The sequence below is a fragment of the Rhodnius prolixus genome, unplaced genomic scaffold (genome assembly GCF_049639745.1).
Source record: "Rhodnius prolixus isolate KJV_2025 unplaced genomic scaffold, Rpr scaffold_2, whole genome shotgun sequence".
NCBI classification, from domain to species: Eukaryota; Metazoa; Arthropoda; class Insecta; order Hemiptera; family Reduviidae; genus Rhodnius; species Rhodnius prolixus.
Window position 1 is genome coordinate 17,626,079 of NW_027411592.1, and position 22,110 is coordinate 17,648,188.

The 22,110-nt window shown below is 33.1% G+C and overlaps 2 protein-coding genes across 5 annotated transcripts in view; one reads left to right on the top strand and one right to left on the bottom strand.

Moving 5' to 3' along the window:
- LOC141449176 (uncharacterized) overlaps positions 1–6,914 on the bottom strand; it is a 54,848-nt gene extending 47,934 nt beyond the window's left edge. The window contains exon 1 of one of the 2 annotated variants that reach the window (XM_074118317.1): positions 6,762–6,914. The gene's annotated coding sequence lies outside the window, so the exon portion shown is untranslated. Of the gene's footprint in view, positions 1–6,031; positions 6,235–6,761 lie in introns of those variants that run through there. The other variant, XM_074118319.1, reaches the window with a different exon arrangement.
- Positions 6,915–7,008: 94 nt separating this feature from the next.
- On the top strand, positions 7,009–22,048 carry LOC141449175 (uncharacterized). Of its 3 annotated transcripts, none has more exons than XM_074118315.1 (5): positions 7,009–7,475; positions 17,583–17,933; positions 18,316–18,497; positions 19,975–20,215; positions 21,593–22,048. In XM_074118315.1, the coding sequence occupies exons 2-5, from the start codon at positions 17,586–17,588 to the stop codon at positions 21,722–21,724; spliced, it is 903 nt and encodes a 300-aa protein (XP_073974416.1). In that variant the 5' UTR covers positions 7,009–7,475; positions 17,583–17,585; the 3' UTR covers positions 21,725–22,048. The 3 variants fall into 3 exon arrangements, with proteins under 3 accessions (XP_073974416.1, XP_073974417.1, XP_073974415.1); XM_074118316.1 differs by having other exon boundaries at positions 7,010–7,232; XM_074118314.1 differs by having other exon boundaries at positions 7,012–7,321.
- The last annotated feature ends 62 nt before the right edge of the window (positions 22,049–22,110 follow it).

Consider the following 22,110-nt stretch of genomic DNA (forward strand, 5'->3'; position numbering starts at 1 on the left):
GGGGATAAAAAATTTGAAAACTAGACCCAAAAAAACATATAGTTTATTTCGTGGGTTTTTTCAAAATTCCGCTTTCCTAAAAATTTATTAGCGTTTTAAATGGATCACCCTGTATATATTTTTTTAAAAATGTCTTTTGTCTTCTCTAGTCACTGCAGTCAGTTTTCTAATTACTTGTTTATTCTTTTTCTTTGTAATCTTTAAATCAACTTTTATTTTGTGATTTCAGTTTCTTGATCTTTAAGTTTTGTAACAATACGAAAATAAATGTTTTATTATTTATTTCTAATCTACGTATGTATGGGATGAGCGACAACCCGATGGTCGTTGACTAGGTGGCAAGTCTTGAACCAAATTAAAAACTATTACTACTATTATTAAATAATTCTACTCAACAATACTTGAATTCATGCGATGATTTTTTAAAAACAGATTATAAAACCAAATTATACGCAGATTACTTGTGATATCTTCTATCACAGGGTATCAACATTTTTAAGGTACAGGTAGGTACTTACTAGAAAGAGATAAATGCTATGTTTTCGTGTTTAGCTAAAATATCACTGATATTTAAAAAATTGTGCTCCTTTTTTCAGGTCTTAAATTAGGCATTACAAAAAAACTAAGGATATTTTTAAGTGTAAAATGAACCAAGAGAAATGTGCTAAATGTTGAACAGTTGCTTAGGAACGCTAAAACCCAAGCAATAATTTAGTAACCGCCAGAATGTTTTACCTTAGGAACACCGCAAGCGTCGCAAAGATGGGCAACAATTCTCTAATTTATAATTTAATCGTGAAACAAGCACGCAAATAGGATTTTTGATAAATAGATCAACTTTAAGTGAGTGCTTTGAGAAAATTGTAAAAACCAAGTAACCTATTATGTGAAAGCATTGTGGAGTAATTTAAGTTACGCTTTCTAGAAGGAACAAGATTCGAACCAACAAGAAGTGAACTTTTAGAGGCACCAAACAAGATTCGAATTGGAGACTCAACAAAAATCCGCCCATTAAATCATTTAGCGGTTTATATGGTTACTCTTTCTTTAAGTAACAGTCTATATTGAGCCACCCAACAACACTAAAAATTTAAAGTTTAAAGAATTTGTCAATCCAAGACGAAAAAGAATTGACAGCTTCACTTCAGGATTCACAGGAACATTGAATATCAATTTTATTTTTAAAGGAAATCAACAATCCAAATATGGCTCGAACATTCACGGCTTTTCCTTACTACGTCATCGCAATTTTAAACTTCAAATTTTCTAAAACTACTCGTAAATTGGAGGGTAAACTGTGTAAGGAATACACACTGTACGGATTTCGGTAACAATTATTCGGCTACCATTTTATGAGTAAGTACATTGATTGACCTTGGGTAACTCCTAATTTCTTCTATACTTGTGCTTCAATAAAACAATGAGCTTTCAAATTCCCTCCTTGAACTCCCCAAGAAAATGTTTCAAATTACTCGTACTTCAGAAGTATTATGGAAAGACTTATTCTTTAAAATAGTAAATCATTAGGTCAACTGCTTTCCTTAGAATTTACGATTTCTAATCACCCTTTTAGCGTCACTTAAAACAAGTGTCTTAAAACCACCATTTTTATTCTGTAGAAATATTTTAGAGGATCACTTAAACTATAGGTTTAAAACCATAGATTAGCTTCCTTTATTTATTCAATTTATTTATTTGTTGCAGACAACACTTTCCATCAACAAGAAGTGAAACTTTAAGAGGCTCCAAGCCAAGACTCGAATCCAATACTCAACAAATTCCGCCCTTTCTATCATTTAGCGGTTTATATGGTTACTCTTTGAGTAGCAGTCTGTATTGAACCACCCGACATTAAATGGATGAAATAGTCAACAAAAGCGGAGATGTATGTTACGTAAATAAATCAAATAAAGTGGCAGTTCCCTAAAAATAAAAATAAAAAGGAATTTTTGTGAAAAATAGAAATGATATTCATTTATGGGCATTTTAAAGATCGATGAAATAATGTTCGATAAAATCATATTATTATAAATGTATAATTTTTGTGATCGAATTTAAGCACCACAATCGGAAGAGACAACTACGAGGGTCGTTTGAAAAGTCCGTGCAAAAATAAAAACTACTTAATTTTTTGGGGTAAACCTTTTTTATTTTTCAACATAGTCTCCTTTTAGGCTTATACACTTCGTCCAACGCTGCTCTAGTTTGTTGATCCCTTCCGAATAATAGGATTTGTCCAAGTCTGATAAATAGCCATTCGTTTCTGCAATCACCTCCTCGTTTGAATAAAATCTTTTTCCCGCCAGCCATTTCTTCATATTGGGGAACAAATAGTAGTCCGAGGGAGCCAAGTCTGGAGAATAGGGGGGATGTGAAACGAGTTGGAACCCTATTTCCATTAATTTTGCGACCACAACTGCTGAGGTGTGAGCTGTTGCGTTGTCGTGATGGAAAAGGACTTTTTTGTGGGCCAATCGTGGGCGTTTTTCTTGCAGCTCGGTTTTCAAACGGTCCAATAACGATGAATAATATGCACCTGTAATAGTTTTACCCTTTTCCAGATAGTCGATGAGGATTATTCCTTGCGAATCCTAAAAGACAGTCGCCATAATCTTTCCGGCCGAAGGAACGGTCTTCGCCTTTTTTGGCGCAGATTCCCCCTTGGTAACCCATTGTTTAGATTGTTCTTTGGTCTCAGGAGTGCAGTGATGTATCCATGTTTCATCCACAGTGACGAAACGACGCTTAAAGTCCTGCGGATTCTTCTGGAACAGCTGCAAACCGTCCTTGCAACACTTCACACGATTTCGTTTTTGGTCAAGCGTGAGCAATCGCGGCACCCATCTTGCGGATAGCTTTGTCATGTCCAAATGTTGATGCAAAATATTATGTATCCGTTCATTCGAGATGCCCACAGCACTAGCAATCTCACGCACCTTCACTCTTCTGTCATCCATTACCATATCATGGATTTTATCAATGATTTCTGAAGTAGTAACCTCAACAGGGCGTCCAGAACGTTCAGCGTCACTTGTGCCCATATGGCCACTCCGTAAATTTTGAAACCACTTATAAACTGTTCTAATCGAAGGTGCAGAGTCACCATAATGTTTATCAAGCTTCTCTTTAGTCTCCTGAGGCGTTTTGCCTTTCATAAAGTAGTGTTTAATCAACACACGAAATTCTTTTTCGTCCATTTTTTGAAAATCACTCGACTTCCTCGATTCAAACGAATGCCAAACACAAAGAAATAGACCGATCAGGCTGAAACTTGGTGTGTGTTCTTCCAAGAGATGCTACTAACTAAACTTAACCTCGATACGCGCCAGTGGTGCTATCTCTCTGACTTTGCACGGACTTTTCAAACGACCCTCGTAAATAGTAACAGAATAGTATATTAGAACATTCTTGGATGTTTGTTCCCTTTTAAGTATTTTATTTAGGAGTACTCAAAAAAATCTATTTCCGGCACAAATTAAATTTTTATACTAATGTAATTCTTACTACCTTTTCCGGAAGCAGCAAGGAAAAAACCAGATTGTAACTAGAAATATCATCATGTTAGACACAAGTTAAACATTTGTCTTTTCGAAGAATTCCCAGTTAGCATGAGAGAATACTTGAAATATTTTTACCGAATATAAAAGTATTTTTAGGAGTGAAACTTTAAGTTATAGCCCATCTTTATTTAGCAACAATACATTCTTTATCTTCTTATTCTACACTCTGATGGAGAACAGGTATAAAAGAATAAGGGATAGTAAGATTTCCCACAGATAATTGAGTTTCCCCTCCAGTAAAACAAAAGAAAACAAGAAACAAAACCCGACCCCACAGTCAGTGGTGGAGACAGGCTGAGCATCATAAAAATTTCATGTCGACATTCCTACCAACAGATAAACCCCGTAAAATACTAAAATAGACAATAAACTTTTTATTATTATTATTATTTGTCTTTTGCTTGTTTAAACCGCCCGTTTTGGTATGACCATTTTCAGAAATTGAAAGCATTAGATATAATATGAAACAGGAATGAATTATAAATGCATAAAACGAATAAATTCCAAAATACTTCGTTTCATTTTTCCCCCACTTGAAACGTAAAGAGATGTTAGCAATTAATTTATAATATGAGTGTGGAATAGCTGAAAACAAGATGATTATATGGGTTCAAATGAATAGATTTCTACTATTTGTGATACTATTAAAACTTGAGAAATTGGATGCTGGACCATTATTACGAAAACATTTTGGTCAGAGCTTGTATAAGTTAGAAGAGAAAAGTCAGAGTGTAAGTTCCAAGTTGCCAACAGAAAACCTGATTTTATTGATGCAATTTTCCATTTCTTTGCAATTTTTGAGGAAATTCTTCTTTCTTTTTTCTTTAAATTTGCTATTTTTAATTTAATATATAATCCATTTCAATTTGCGGCTAATTGATTTTATTCAAATTGGAAATTTTTAGCAATACTCTTTATATTATTCTAAATTTTATAGGTGGCAAACTAAATCTAGTACTGAAGAGGATCTTTAGAGGTAAAGTTACAGTATTGTTACTTTGTTAAGTTGCGATTAAAGTTGTAGTTTAACTGAGAACCCCTCAAAAAAACATTGCTTTCGGAATCCGTTACATTTGTTGTTGAGAAATATTCAAAGTTTGAAACAAAAAATTATTGGATTCATTTGGATTTCATCAGGATGATGGATTTCGGTCAGAAAGTTAAGTATCTGAAGTGAGAATAGTACTAAACGGTATCGAGTTTGATTAATGTACTACCAAATTCCCATTTTTGAAAAACCTAACACGCCGCCCGCAAAAACTTTAATAACATTATTTCCTTCATGCAGGAGTCTTTAATACATGCCTTTCTCAATTTTGAACATTTTTCACAAACCTAATATGTCGTAAAAGTACGAATAGGTTCGAGATTTTACAGATTCTCTAGATGGGTGCCTCATGTTCCTTCTGTATTCTTGTGGTACTAACTACAAACCTATAAATTTTATTTGAAACATTTGGCTGTTAATTGGAGGCGTGTCTACCAATTGGAGGAATCTCATAAGTCAAACAAAGTCTGTAACATACAGCAAAGTGATGCTCTTCACATCAAATTTGGCTGAAAATTAGCTAAATGGTTGAAGTAAATAACCAAACTGAAATAACTAGTAAGAAAATTCGAAAGTGTTTTTTCCTGATTTTTCCATTAAAAGTGAATTCTAGAAGGTTTTTAAAATCCTGTTGGGCGCAGGACATCTTTGTATGATGGTTAGTGATGTAACAAACAAATAAAATGATGTACTCAGTAATTACCAATTTCAGAAAACCTATCTGCCTACCACTTTTACTGAAAAGAAATGGCTCGATTCCTGTAGAGTCCAGTTTGAGAAGTAGCTTAGCTTGATGAAGCCTAATCGACTAAGACCTAAGATATCAGCTTCCTGAAGTGTTGGGGCTTGTGACGAATGTGAATATGTAAAACTGTGTGAATATGTGAGAGAGTGGATAAGATGGGACAGAGATTGCCTGTGGGTTCGATAAACCCAAATGGCAGACCCATTTAGAGATGGAGGCTGGGTCGTACGAAGGGCAACCAACCGCCCGAGGCACCAACTTTCAGAGAGCCACTATTCAGGCCTATTTTTCAGACAGGGCTTAACGTCCAACTACCAATTAGGTGTCGAGGACGGAGGAGACTAGCAAACATACTTTACTGAAAATTTCTTTTATTAACTATTAAATAAAATCCAAGGCCTAAAACCGGGAATCGAACCCAGTATCACAATTACATATTAGCTTCGCAGGTCTCATTCAGAGAGCACTATAATTAGCTCTAAGGAATATGTTTTTTAAAATGATTATTTAATTTATTTATTCAGGTAAACGATACATAGAATCCATTTTTATTTTTAAGGTTAAAAAAAAATAAATAAATAAAAAATTGGTACACGTTTCTTTTAGGTAATTCAAGTTTTGTAACAAAGAATTCTTAAGAGAAAAAAATCGCAAAAAACTACTTCACCGGGTACTTACCTAAAATCAAATTCCCCAATTAGTCGTTACTAAAGTATAAAAAAATGTTCTTAAAGAGTTAGTTCAACTGGTTTTTGTAGAAATAGAGTAAAGCTAATAATGATAATAAACAGAGGAAATTCGCATTTCTGGCCACTCCATTTCCTTCAAACACCAGAATATTTTAGCAACTCATTTAATCCACACATGGGCAACAGGACCAACAATTCGACTAGAGTGACTGTCTGACTGTACAGAAATAAACCTAATCAAACCCCTCCCACAGAAGTGCCCTCAATTGAACATTTTTCTGGACGAAAAAAATTCAAATAAATACTTCTAGATGTTTTAATTTTGTCAAAGCCACTCTCAGAAATATATATTTCGTTAACTGTTTACATTCGGTTGAGTTTTTATTAATCGGTTACTATAGTAACTCAGTACCCAGGAAGAAAGATTTTTGTAGTTTTTAGCAATTTTTTGGAAAGAGATATTATTCTTTAATTTTCGTCGATGTACAGATGCACATATTTACAAGTATCTTTTTTTTCTTTCTGCAAATTGCTAGTTTGTAAAACATTGGGTCCTTATAAGCAAAAGTGTTATAAATTTTTAATTTAAAAATCAGGGGAAAATAATTTTAAATTTATCTAAACAACACTAGTTTGTAATTTAAAATTCAATTTTAATGCCAAATTTAGTATTATTTAAACAAAAAAATTATTAAACAATATAAAAAAACTTAGATTACCTGCTGCTGATAATTCCAGAATAAAAAACACCTCGTGCAGGTGTCGCTAGTTGTAGTCCATGAATAACAAATTAGTGTTTGAAAAGTAAAAATAAAAATAAATAAAGTAAAGAATTCTATTATCACTAAGGTAAACACCGACAACGTTAGAATTATGTCAGAACTGATATTAGGTAGGAATTGCGTGCTTAGTATCGCTCCCCACCTGTTCACTGAGCTGACGTTTCCAGTTGGAGTAATATTTTGTTCGTTAGATGAGAGGGGGTAGTGCTAGAGAGAAATACCACTGCTATAGTTAAGTTGTTGTTATTGTTACTCTAATATTCATAGTTGGATGATTGCATGGTGGTAAAAAATGCTAGTCACTGGTTTTGTATGAAGAAGAATGTCTGACCCATTGACATACTGGCTAGTCAGCTGATGATTGACCTTCTCAGTAAGATGATAGCCAGCTGATTTAATAGAAAAAAGGTAGCTACTTGTGGTGCATACAGTACATTCAACTCTTCTACAGCTTCACGCAACACTTACAGCTAACAGCATCAACTACAGCTCTGATGGTAATCATCGCTTCCTACCTCTCATTAAAGCAATCAGCGGTTTGATTCGTAATAAAAACCGTGCGAAGCTGTATTCTCTTTTGTCAACCTATTTCAATTACAACTGCCTATTTGCACCAATTATCTCAACTTAAAAGAACTAACATAAATTAATGTAAATATTTCTATCTTTGTACTTAACTCTTATGACAAGAATAGAGTGCGGATTGCATTAAAAAATTAATTGTTTATTTCTCTTAAACCATGTAAGAGGATGTATTGTAATCGTTGCAGATTTCAGAAACGAAGTTCGCGATTATTTACCTTTAGAAGATATTAGCAATAGTTTTGGTTACCCAAATCGGTCATTTACTCTACTTAATGATTCTTTCAGTTCTCTAGATGTTCTTATTTACCCTCCATCGGGCACATTTAATCTGTGAGATGAGGAGGGCATTTTCTTATTGATAGCAACTCAGGTATTTCTTTGAATGAGCCATGGCCCTCAGTAGCTTCCCTCTTTTACCTTCTTCTAACCAAACGGCCTGTCGGTGTTTTACTCTGATTTATCTGGTGTTACTTAGCGTCCGCGTAATTTGTCGGATTAGTTGCGCCCGATGGTCTTATTCTTTGGGTATTGACATTTTTCAAGTTTTCTTATCAAAAACTGTTTTACAAAGTACATATTATCATTTAAAAGACAGTTTTCTACTTATTGACTATTTTTGCAACTAGTGTCCTTTGTTGAATAATATTGAATAGAAGAAAGAGAAGATGATTCGGACACTAAACAAGCTTCTTTTTTTTTTAATTTTTAGAAGATCAAGATGCGGATGATTTTGAGCGCGTATGTACAGATAAAGTAACCAAATTGTCAGATAAAAAACCTACTTCTAGTGTTAGACGAGGGAGCCATAATATTTTATGGCGTTTGCCTGGTATAGTTGGTGACAACGTCGGACAGAAACGTTCGGAGATGGTTCATGCTCTTCTGAACATGGTGGGCATCAATGCGTAAAAAATGTCTTGGATAATGCTAATAAAACATCTCACACATTCATTCATAAATATGCACCTCCAAAATTAGGGATCACTGATTTCTCTATTCACATTAATGTTCTCTTCCACTTTACGAGTTTTTTTTTTTAAAGAAAAACTTAAACTGAAATTTTCCATACGTTTCCAAAACATTTTTGATGAAATTTACAGCTATTGGGGGGTCATTAATCTCACAGATTAGTTGCGCCCTATGGTGTTGCAAACCTAGGTTAAATATGGCTTCAATGAATTTCTTTAAACTTTAATCTATTTTTGGAGACGGCTTTTACCTTCCAGCAAACGACATTTACTTACGTTTCTGTATGTTCAGTGGCTAACCTGAACATTACAATTTAAATCTAATTCATTACTTGCGTCTATTTACCTACTAATTTCACCTGCTCATCCTAAATCTATATACAACACACCGATAGAAGTGCTTACCCCTTCCTTCCTTCATATCTCCTTATCGCATTCGTCTCTTCTAGTTACTCTGATTTAAAAACACTCATATCTATTAGTAAAGAAGTAGATATCTGTTTCTGGATAAAAATATTTCTCTTTCCAAAAGTACCGAGAGTTTTATTTCTACCTTTTATCTAACTTAAAGCTTAAAAGTTATTTTAAGTTAGTTAACCTCGTTTATAATAACTTTTTCGAAACTCGACAAAAATATTAAATAGCGCTGTCTTTGGCTAACCTTAAGATACACCTATCTTTAATCTACCACCTGCAACTATTGAGGCAAATTTTACATTAAAATAATTGTGCAAACTATTAAGGGAAAGTCGTAATAGTATGCCATACGATTTTTAGTTTTTTTTATGGAAGTTAAAACGGATGTTCCATTAAATCAGATCCCTTGGAATAATCGAGATATGGTAAGATGGTTCCAACTTTTTCAAATCAAATGAATAGCCAAGAGAAAATGCAACATTATTTTTCTCCTAAAAAAGAAAAAACAAATTACCTTAAAGAAAAAGGGAAAAAGTAAATAAGTGCAGTGTTAGTAGAGGCAAGTAATCCTCTCTAAATTAAGCCGTGAAAGCATCATCAACCCTCATCATCATCAACTGAGGCCATCAGGGTGTTCTTCTCGCTTGGCTAGGAAGCAGAAAGCTCTAGTGATCACACTTTAAGGCGTTTCTTAATGCTTAATTTGTATACAAGGAAGAATACTAACGACAAGTGTTGTGACTCTAAGAAGGCAGAGTTCGCTCCTTACTACCACAACCTTTTGTGTATTGTTGTTGTTGTGTGTACATCCAACGTCCAACCAACTTGGTTAGAAGACAGTGATTATATAGTAGAGGTTGCGAGAACATCAAGCGCTCCTCATGAATTTATCCCTCTAACCAACGGCGGCGCCGACTTCATCAACTTTATTACTAGATACCCTTCGCTCTACTCCAAAGTGTAAAGCACCAACGCCCAGACATCCCCTAGTGAGTGTAAACTGCACTCGAGCACTCTCATAGCGTTATTCCCTACCCCTATTCCACTAATTGCTTCATTCATTCTCCACTTCACTGCTTGTATTTTTCTTAATCATGTTATTTACTTCTTCAATAAGATATAAATGCAATTTACCGATGGTCGGTTAACAATAACTTATATTTAAGCTTAGAGAAATCGCACTCTGTACAGATCTATCGCCAGACTCTCTCATTCCTTATATCTCTAACATTAATAATATTTCTCTCACACATTGCAATGTTATACTTGACTTGGAGTATTGTTTGCTCATAAACTAACTTTCTATTCACAAATTGATCTTTTATAAACAGTAATACTTTAAATATTTTAGGTTTCATCTATTGGTATTCAAAAGAATTTACATTTTCTGCCTCTGCTCTACGTTACCATTATCTAGTCTCAGCATTGTTTCCTAATCCTTTAGCAGTCTAACCTATTCAAAAAAATGCAAACTAAATTCCTCCGAATTATGTTTTTTAAACTCGGCCTCTCAACTACTACTCAACACTCCTCGAAGCCCACCTGTGCAGATTCACAGACTTTACTCTGTTGTTAAACACTTTCATAGTCTAAACAAAACACTTGAGTTACTAAATAAAATTCATTTCGAGATACCTTTACAGTGCACATCTCATAGCAACAGTAGGCAACAATTTTCCTAAATTTATCATTGTCATTTCATCTGGAATATTCTTACATATTTTAGCCTACATTTAGATTGAACTCTCCAACATTTTAAAGGATAAGATTAAATCATTTTTGTTCATTTTTTTACGCTGAATGAATTAGGCATTAATTCTTTTTGTTTTAGAGCAAGCTTAAAAATAAGTATTGAACCAGAGTTATTACATTCAATTCATGAAACAATGGCCTACAGCTATCTCGCAACTGTCGATTCAGCTACACACAAATAATGTTTTTTTTTGCAATCTAAACATTATTTTTGAATTAGCTACCGCCCCTAAAATTCAACAGCGTTGGTTACTCTGACAAAGAAAAATAAGTTATAAAAAGGAAGAAATAAGAGTTGGACAAGTAAGACAAATAAATACACATTGTTGTTCTACGAACCTACGACAGCAAATCTGTCTTCTCCACTCACTGGTGACCTCCAATTATGCAGTTTTCAATCAGTTCTAAGCAATTATCTTCCTTAATTTTCTTGAATGCGAACATCAGTAAAGACAGCATTGCTAGCTAATGTTTGCTCCAGACTTAGATCTGTGTCCAGTACTACTAACAGGAACATTGCTGCTTGTTCGTTAACCATTAAAAAACAAGTTGGCTCGCAATTCTCCCTTCCGAGAAAGTCGGAAAGAGAAACGAACAATTAGGCTTAGTCGTTCATACATATGGCACTGACTTTTGGAACGAATTTATAAAGCTATCTATTCTCTACGATTCGGTAAAGATTTCATTAAAATCCGAAAAGAAGGGAATGAGATATAAACGTTTGAATTTGGTACAAGTTACAAAACTGAGATCGAAAACATTGAAAATTTAACTTTCTATATCTCATTTACTGTTACAGGTAGAAAAATGCTATTTATACCAGCTGTACAGAAAACATTTCTCTACATTTCGGTGAAGAATTCATTGAGATGTGATAAATACCAAGAGAGATATAAGAGTAGGAAATTTTGAACGAATACAGAAACCATCAAATTATAACCTTCCATATCATACTAACTATTGAGACCTGAACAATGCTATTTATACCATTTATAGAGCTATCTATTCTCTACGATTCAGTAAAGATTTCATTAAAATCCGAAAAGAAGGGAATGAGATATAAACGTTTGAATTTGGTACAAGTTACAAAACAGAGATCGAAAACATTGAAAATTTAACTTTCTATATCTCATTTACTATTACAGGTAGAAAAATGCTATTTATACCAGCTGTACAGAAAACATTTCTCTACATTTCGGTGAAGAATTCATTGTGATGTGATAAATACCAAGAGAGATATAAGAGTAGGAAATTTTGAACGAATACAGAAACCATCAAATTATAACCTTCCATATCATACTAACTATTGAGACCTGAACAATGCTATTTATACCATTTATCGATCTATCTATTCTCTACGATTCAGTAAAGATTTCATTAAAATCCGAAAAGAAGGGAATGAGATATAAACGTTTGAATTTGGTACAAGTTACAAAACTGAGATCGAAAAGATTGAAAATTTAACTTTCTATATCTCATTTACTGTTACAGGTAGAAAAATGCTATTTATACCAGCTGTACAGAAAACATTTCTCTACAGTTCGGTGAAGAATTCATTGAGATGTGATAAATACCAAGAGAGATATAAGAGTAGGAAATTTTGAACGAATTCAGAAACCATCAAATTATAACCTTCCATATCATACTAACTATTGAGCCCTGAACAATGCTATTTATACCATTTATAGAGCTATCTATTCTCTACGATTCAGTAAAGATTTCATTAAAATCCGAAAAGAAGGGAATGAGATATAAACGTTTGAATTTGGTACAAGTTACAAAACTGAGATCGAAAACATTGAAAATTTAACTTTCTATATCTCATTTACTATTACAGGTAGAAAAATGCTATTTATACCAGCTGTACAGAAAACATTTCTCTACATTTCGGTGAAGAATTCATTGAGATGTGATAAATACCAAGAGAGATATAAGAGTAGGAAATTTTGAACGAATACAGAAACCATCAAATTATAACCTTCCATATCATACTAACTATTGAGACCTGAACAATGCTATTTATACCATTTATAGAGCTATCTATTCTCTACGATTCAGTAAAGATTTCATTAAAATCCGGAAAGAAGGGAATGAGATATAAACGTTTGAATTTGGTACAAGTTACAAAACTGAGATCGAAAAGATTGAAAATTTAACTTTCTATATCTCATTTACTGCTACAGGTAGAAAAATGCTATTTATACCAGCTGTACAGAAAACATTTCTCTACATTTCGGTGAAGAATTCATTGAGATGTGATAAATACCAAGAGAGATATAAGAGTAGGAAATTTTGAACGAATACAGAAACCTTCAAATTATAACCTTCCATATCATACTAACTAATGAGACCTGAACAATGCTATTTATACCATTTATAGAGCTATCTAGTCTCTACGATTCGGTAAAGATTTCATTAAAATCCGAAAAGAAGGGAATGAGATATAAACGTTTGAATTTGGTACAAGTTACAAAACTGAGATCGAAAACATTGAAAATTTAACTTTCTATATCTCATTTTCTATTACAGGTAGAAAAATGCTATTTATACCAGCTGTACAGAAAACATTTCTCTACATTTCGGTGAAGAATTCATTGAGATGTAATAAATACCAAGAGAGGTATAAGAGTAGGAAATTTTGAACGAATACAGAAACCATCAAATTATAACCTTCCATATCATACTAACTATTGAGACCTGAACAATGCTATTTATACCATTTATAGAGCTATCTATTCTCTACGATTCAGTAAAGATTTCATTAAAATCCGAAAAGAAGGGAATGAGATATAAACGTTTGAATTTGGTACAAGTTACAAAACTGAGATCGAAAAGATTGAAAATTTAACTTTCTATATCTCATTTACTGTTACAGGTAGAAAAATGCTATTTATACCAGCTGTACAGAAAACATTTCTCTACATTTCGGTGAAGAATTCATTGTGATGTGATAAATACCAAGAGAGATATAAGAGTAGGAAATTTTGAACGAATACAGAAACCATCAAATTATAGCCTTCCATATCATACTAACTATTGAGACCTGAACAATGCTATTTATACCATTTATCGATCTATCTATTCTCTACGATTCAGTAAAGATTTCATTAAAATCCGAAAAGAAGGGAATGAGATATAAACGTTTGAATTTGGTACATGTTACAAAACTGAGATCGAAAAGATTGAAAATTTAACTTTCTATATCTCATTTACTATTACAGGTAGAAAAATGCTATTTATACCAGCTGTACAGAAAACATTTCTCTACATTGCGGTGAAGAATTCATTGAGATGTGATAAATACCAAGAGAGATATAAGAGTAGGAAATTTTGAACGAATACAGAAACCATCAAATTATAACCTTCCATATCATACTAACTATTGAGACCTGAACAATGCTATTTATACCATTTATAGAGCTATTTATTCTCTACGATTCAGTAAAGATTTCATTAAAATCCGAAAAGAAGGGAATGAGATATAAACGTTTGAATTTGGTACAAGTTACAAAACTGAGATCGAAAACATTGAAAATTTAACTTTCTATATCTCATTTTCTATTACAGGTAGAAAAATGCTATTTATACCAGCTGTACAGAAAACATTTCTCTACATTTCGGTGAAGAATTCATTGAGATGTGATAAATACCAAGAGAGATATAAGAGTAGGAAATTTTGAACGAATACAGAAACCATCAAATTATAACCTTCCATATCATACTAACTATTGAGACCTGAACAATGCTATTTATACCATTTATAGAGCTATCTATTCTCTACGATTCAGTAAAGATTTCATTAAAATCCGAAAAGAAGGGAATGAGATATAAACGTTTGAATTTGGTACAAGTTACAAAACAGAGATCGAAAACATTGAAAATTTAACTTTCTATATCTCATTTACTATTACAGGTAGAAAAATGCTATTTATACCAGCTGTACAGAAAACATTTCTCTACATTTCGGTGAAGAATTCATTGAGATGTGATAAATACCAAGAGAGATATAAGAGTAGGAAATTTTGAACGAATACAGAAACCATCAAATTATAACCTTTCATATCATACTAACTATTGAGACCTGAACAATGCTATTTATACCATTTATAGAGCTATCTATTCTCTACGATTCAGTAAAGATTTCATTAAAATCTGAAAAGAAGGGAATGAGATATAAACGTTTGAATTTGGTACAAGTTACAAAACTGAGATCGAAAACATTGAAAATTTAACTTTCTATATCTCATTTACTATTACAGGTAGAAAAAAGCTATTTATACCAGCTGTACAGAAAGCATTTCTCTACAGTTCGGTGAAGAATTCATTGAAATGTGATAAATACCAAAAGAGATATAAGAGTAGGAAATTTTGAACGAATTCAAAAACCATCAAATTATAACCTTCCATATCACATTAAAATTAACTATTGAGACTTGAGTAATGCTATTTATACCATTAATAGAGCTATCTATTCTCTACGATTCAGTAAAGATTTCATTAAAATCCGAAAAGAAGGGAATGAGATATAAACGTTTGAATTTGGTACAAGTTACAAAACTGAGATCGAAAACATTGAAAATTTAACTTTCTATATCTCATTTACTATTACAGGTAGAAAAATGCTATTTATACCAGCTGTACAGAAAACATTTCTCTACATTTCGGTGAAGAATTCATTGAGATGTGATAAATACCAAGAGAGATATAAGAGTAGGAAATTTTGAACGAATACAGAAACCATCAAATTATAACCTTCCATATCATACTAACTATTGAGACCTGAACAATGCTATTTATACCATTTATAGAGCTATCTATTCTCTACGATTCAGTAAAGATTTCATTAAAATCCGAAAAGAAGGGAATGAGATATAAACGTTTGAATTTGGTACAAGTTACAAAACTGAGATCGAAAAGATTGAAAATTTAACTTTCTATATCTCATTTACTGCTACAGGTAGAAAAATGCTATTTATACCAGCTGTACAGAAAACATTTCTCTACATTTCGGTGAAGAATTCATTGAGATGTGATAAATACCAAGAGAGATATAAGAGTAGGAAATTTTGAACGAATACAGAAACCATCAAATTATAACCTTCCATATCACATTAACTATTGAGACTTGAGTAATGCTATTTATACCATTAATAGAGCTATCTATTCTCTACGATTCGGTTAAGATTTCATTAAAATCCGAAATGAAGGGAATGAGTTATAAACGTTTGAATTGTCGGCCAATTCAAAAACAAAATAAATTAAAATAAGTTAAATTTTGATTTTTTGCGAATTGATGGATGAAAGTGAAAATTGTTGATAAATTTTGTCTGAAAGTAAAAGGAGTAGTGCAGTGGTTCCGGGCCCATTTATAATCCTCCTCGCAGAAGTTTTTTGAGATAATCTGTTTTTACTTGTCAACAATCACAGTATGTTATTTAATCAAAATAGGTAATACCAAGGAAGATTTTATTTCTAAAGTTTGACTGTATTGCAAAATTTCTTTCTTCTCATGAAAGTAAGAAAAAGTAACATAAACAATGAAAATGTCTCAAAAAGATTTAATTTATACACTCTTCTGCTCATTAAGGTTCTTTAGACTATTTAAATAGTTAATTTCTATAATGCTTAAATAATGTGGATTCTATTTAAAAGTTTAACGGTATCTCCATTTCCAGAGACATTCCTTTTGAAAGTAATCTTGCTGGAATTCTATGTAGGGTGCATGAAAGCGAATGGATGAAAGCCCAGGTATGAAGAGGTTAACAGACCCATTTTCGAACAGATCTCCCTAAATCCAACCTTTTAGCTCTTAATGGAGCTTAAAGTGAAAGGAAACATTTCTTCGAAGGTTTAGGACATACTGAATGGTCAGTTCTTAGTATACCACCAAGTTAACTACTTCCCATCCCAAGAGCTGCTGAAGGTAATAGCTAAAATATACCTACCGTCGAGTAAGTAAAATATTTTTGATTTTTTTTGTTTTAAATATTATTTGAACCTTAAAGTAAATAAACAAAAAACTGTGGTTTTTATCTTTAAAGCACAAAACATTTTGGATAAACTTCTCGTTTATTAGCTACATTGTTCACAAAACCAGTGGTCAAATTCTTTATACCGTGTTCACCAGTAAGTAATTAATGTTTAAGTACAGAAAAAACATTTTTAGTGATGTTCTCTCTCGGGATGCCTCTCTGGGTTTACTAATTGAACGTCACCAAAATGAAAAATCGCGCAAAACCTGAAACTGGTTAAACGATTTTCCTGAAAATACCTCTAACTTTCCCTTTAAAACACTCCTCCGAAGTTCCACGTCAGAACAAAGAACGATTTCAACAGGTTGGCAATATCGCATAAGTAGCTAATGTTAAATCAATAAATAATTAATCAAATTCAATAAAATTCAGTTTTGCAAAAAATTAATAACTTATTAGGAGAAATAAGAGAGACAGTTAACTTCAGTTTTCATTTTTATTTCATTTTTCTTTTCTTCAGATCTGGCTTCTAAGAGTAAGAGAATGGTTATGAAATTTGTCCATGAATTGATACAGTGATGTTCTTATGTGACAAAAGCTAAAAACTAACTGTAAACCATAAAGTACTACCTACGGATTTCAATCGTTGGGCTCACCTGAACCTTGTAACCGCCTCTAGTCTATTTAATCAAAAATACTTCTTTGAACAACTAATGCTCCTCTTTATGAATCCAATATGAGATGATAATCCATTCTGATCTTCAGATACCATTCATCAATGATCTAATCGGAACACGTTTTTGCAAATTCCTAACCCCTCCTCGTGCATCTTCACCAACATTCCTCATCATAATTTGCAATTAACTCTCTAGACATAAGAAGCCAATCGCCCATTCAAGTATTCAACAGTGAAATAGTGTAGAGTAAGTCGGCCACTGGGTTGATTTCTTCTTCGCTGTCAATGTATATCAGCTAATTGCTCATTACTGGACCACTGGCAGAGCGCTAGTATCCATTCCGGTCTTCTGGTGTTAATTACAAAAACTTTATTCGGTTTGTTGCAGACAATGAATCACTTACAGAAGATTTTTATGATTGGATGTGCAATATTAATGTTAAAATCAGTGGGAGTTCTATGTGATGTACAAAAACGAGAGTACGCAGCTGATGAAGACAGTACCATGGATGGAATTAAGGATGTGGTCCATGAAGAAGACAAGCATCCTGAAGAAGTGAACACTCATAAGCCAATATTTTCCTTACCTCCTTTTCATATTCCATTACCTCAGTTTTCATTTCCACACATTAGTCTTCCACAGTTTCACTTACCTGAACTTCCTCAATTACATCTACCTGAAGTGCCTAAACCATTCCAACGGGAGACCATCACAGCTACAGAAACTATCTACGTTGAGGTTAGACAGTCATATTGTCCATTATATTATCGTACTTACATTCGGTCAAGCAATAAAATTTAGAATGACTTGTGCAAGGAAATGCTTATCATGCTGGACTAGTGAACTGCAGGTCATGATGAAAAAAATAGTTTTATAATCTAGATAAGTATAATTTAGTTAAGTATCCGGTGAGACATTTCTATAAGAGTTGAATAATAAACATTTTGATTCAATTATAAAGGAGTAATCTTATCACAAGTTTACAGCTGTTCAGTAATTTCTAATTAAAAGAGACCTTGTAGGCTGGGTCACCAATTCAGCCATATTCATTTTAATTTGAGAGAAAAATGCAGTTTCCCTTAGGCTAATTTGCTTTTCATAATAACAATTTTTATTTTAGACGACGAAGAAGGTGACCAGACATCCAATTTGTGTGACCGCTTACGGTCCTAAACCTCCATGTTTAGAGGCAGCACATCATGAAGCTTTAAATGAACTGGAAAACAACATGGATGAAATGTATATTCATGAGAAGGCACTATTCATTGAACCAACTAAAATTTCTGAACTACCTTCAGTTAGGTAATTACGTATTAATGCATAATTCACAAAAATCTAAGATTTGATACACTATCTACTTTCTGTTTGATTAGTTATACGAGTTAGTTGTACTTAGCGTTCTTAATTCTACCTGGCGTTGTAAAGGAAAATGTTAAGTAATGCCTTTTTCCAGGCTGGCTTTACTTCTAACTACCAACTAGATGTTTTGGAAAAAGGCGATTAGGAATCATACTTTCCTACGAAGTTCTCATATTAACCATTAAATAAAATCCAAGGCCTAAGACCGGGAAATCAAACCCAGTACCACAACACATATTAACTTTGCAAGTTTCACCTCTCGGCTATCGTGGCGCCTGAGTAAATTGTATAGAATTCAAAAATGTTTCTAATAATTATATTAAATAGTAGGTAAGGTGTTAAGGGACTGCATATGAACAGTTCACAGTTTAGAAATTCGTCACCAACACTGTCCAAGTCCACAGTGTACTGAAAAATCCCTGATATATTAAAGTGTCTTAATTTAAAAACAAATGGTATATACCAACCAAATTCAAAAAATTAGCAACTGAACCTACCATTGTTATATTATAAAATCTACAGAATTCGTTGTCTGTAAAGTACCTTTTTGAAAATCCTACTTTTTTACTATTTAATTAAAATAACATAAAAATTTCAAAAGAGTAATGCATAACTGCAATAAAACCTCCCATCAAAAATGATTCCTTATTTAAATAAGTTAACAATTTCATTTAAGACAACCACGGTGCCAATTACTGCAGCAGGCTTGCATTATAATAGCTACAGTTTACTCGTTTTAGTTAGAACTTTTTGGTTCTGTTAACTACAAGAGGTGATTAATAATTTTTTAATTTGGTTTCGCCTTAGGCTAGTATTCAGTTTGCAGTTCGCGAAACTGTACCCGACTGTGGAAGCTTAAAAATAATCTAACTTTTTCTTTATTGCTGATCAATTTTCTGATAATGTCTTCCTGGATATTTGCGATCCGAACAAGCCCAGAAGAACTTAGAAAAAAGCCAGTCACTGTCTCTCAAGTCTACTGCTCTCGCATTCCCCCCGAGCTGCAAAAAAGTTTCCAAAGCTAATTTCTTCTATCATTGGTCGGACTTTCTATCTGGATAAAGGCAACGATTCCTTCATCTTCAAAGGATCGTATTCTTAACAGATTTGAAAGAGTCGTAGAATCCTAGCACTTTTTTGCTTTTACGTTACGAACCCTTGATTCCTAAAGATGCCATCAGTAAGTTATAAAAGAGAAATGGGTTGTAAACCTGAAACCTTATTTTTTTTATTTAATAAATTTATTTGCCAGGATATACTTCCATTTTTCTTCTCTCCAGCGACCTCTAAAGAGAAAACAAAAGATTATTCTAAACCAAAATATCGGTATACCCTTACAATTATTAAAAGTGATTTAGAAGAAATGTTTTACTAACGAATATCTCAATTTATGTGAATTTTTAAACGTTTTTGAATATAGATCAACGGCCAGCTTGGAAGGAACTGCCGATTCCTTACCATATGAGGACGCTGCTGCTGTAGAACCATCGCATGAAGGACGAAAAAGAGATGGCCGATACTTGGTATCTCACCCAAAGTTTAGATTTGAAACTCCTCAAAATCAGGACAGTGAAAAAAAAGTTGCAGGATTTTTGAAAAGTACTCATTACGTCACAAAAACTTTATACGTCACCAAAATCGAGAAAACATTGGACCATCGGGTAATTGATATTTGAATTATCTTGTTAGTGAAATTGTTAATTGATCCTTAACCTTGAAGGGAAAAAATAGGGAAGTAAAGGCTAATCGTTTGAGCCAGGTTTTGACGAGATGGAAAAAAATAAGTAGCACTTGCATCAAATATCAGCTGGTTCCGCAGCAGATCAAGGCTCTGTTGTAGTGTAACATCAATGGGCAATGATAAGGGGGATATGATAAAACCATAAAAGTAACATTTCCCGATAGATTTGCTTTACTTAGACCGACAGTTTGATTGGTCTGCCAAGCGGACACTCCGAGGTTAGGAAAACATGAGCTTAATATGTGTCATGAGCTGAAAGCGGTCATTGCACAATTTTATTACCTGGGCCACCATTAATACGTGAGGGACACTGACTCGTTTGATTAGGCTTCCATGCGACTATGAACTATGGATAACTATGGAACAATGGAATAGAATATTTTAGATTCCGAAGAGGATGTTTGTTAGTTAGCAAGAAAGCCCAACACTTTGATCCAAAATCCCCCTAGATGAGAACCTTCTTTAGTTCTTTCTTTTTAATCAGAAGTCTGATGAGAACCTTCCAGAAGGAATAGTAAGGAATGAGAGTCAAAACGTGGAACTCAGAGCCATACATGCCTTCGCACTTTCATAATGCGTGCAATACCCTTCCCTCATTTTGGCAAAAGATGAAACAGTTTATCCGTACCGAGGCATGTGATTCCTCTGCCTGCAATGGCCCTAAACGTTTCATACAATCATGTGAATAATCTAAACCTTGTTTGGCTATTGCCCTAATTTAATAAAGTTATGCGCGTAAAACACGTCGTTTTCACCATCTTCTTGTAGGTGTTTCCATCATCCACTCTTGGGAATACACAGGTGCACTCCATTCATTCGTAGCTGGTACTCATCATTATTCCACAATGCTACGAAAGGGTTCGTCAATGCCCCGACTGAAAGACTAACCAGCTTACCTACCTAGTCTTTTCGAGATATATTTTAAAATAAAATTTATAAAAAAATTGTATAATATGTCGCTGGTTTTACATCGCTATATAGATTATTTTAAATAACAGATCCCATAATTTCAAATGACATATCTGAATTTTTAATAGAAAATAGAACATTTGTTGGTCGGTTTTAAAATTTTTAATTGATATGAAAAAGACTAAATTTTAGCATAATTAAGAATTAGGGTTGGTCCAGTTAAGGTGAAAAGGTGCCTTAAAAAAAATGAAGAATCGATACTTCCTAAAACTTGGCTAAATGAATTGCCCCACACTTGGGGAGGGTTCAACACAATATCTATACATAATTAAGATTACAATTCAAAAAATCTCTACTACCTTGAATAAGTTATTAATATTTCCTCCAGGTAACTGCAACACTCGTGGCGAAAAATTGTCTTCCAACAGAACCAAGAATCCCGTTCTGTGATCCTTTGCATCCAGTAAATGAAGGAGCACATGTTGATTGGAAAGATTCCACTGGTGACGATCAGGAATGAATTACTGCCATATTTTGCACTTTATAAATCAAATTTATATTTTAAAAAAATAACCTAATTTGGCCGAGAATTTAAACACTCAATTGAATTAAATTTCAGATTAAAGATTAAACAGTTTCAAATAGTTGCAATTTAATTTAGAAAATCACTTTCGGTAATCAATAATTTCAATAAAATCAGTACAAAATTTATCTGTGCTATTATGAGATTTACGTTTATTTATTTATTTTTTCGTAAAATTTATTAAATGTTATTTAAAAAAGCAAGCATGATATTAACTCTAACTGTGCTTGATTAAATCCTTTATTTATAGTGTTTAATAAATTTTAAAAAAGCTATGGGCTGTTTAATAATGAATAGAGAATTAAACTGAAAGTATAATCTAA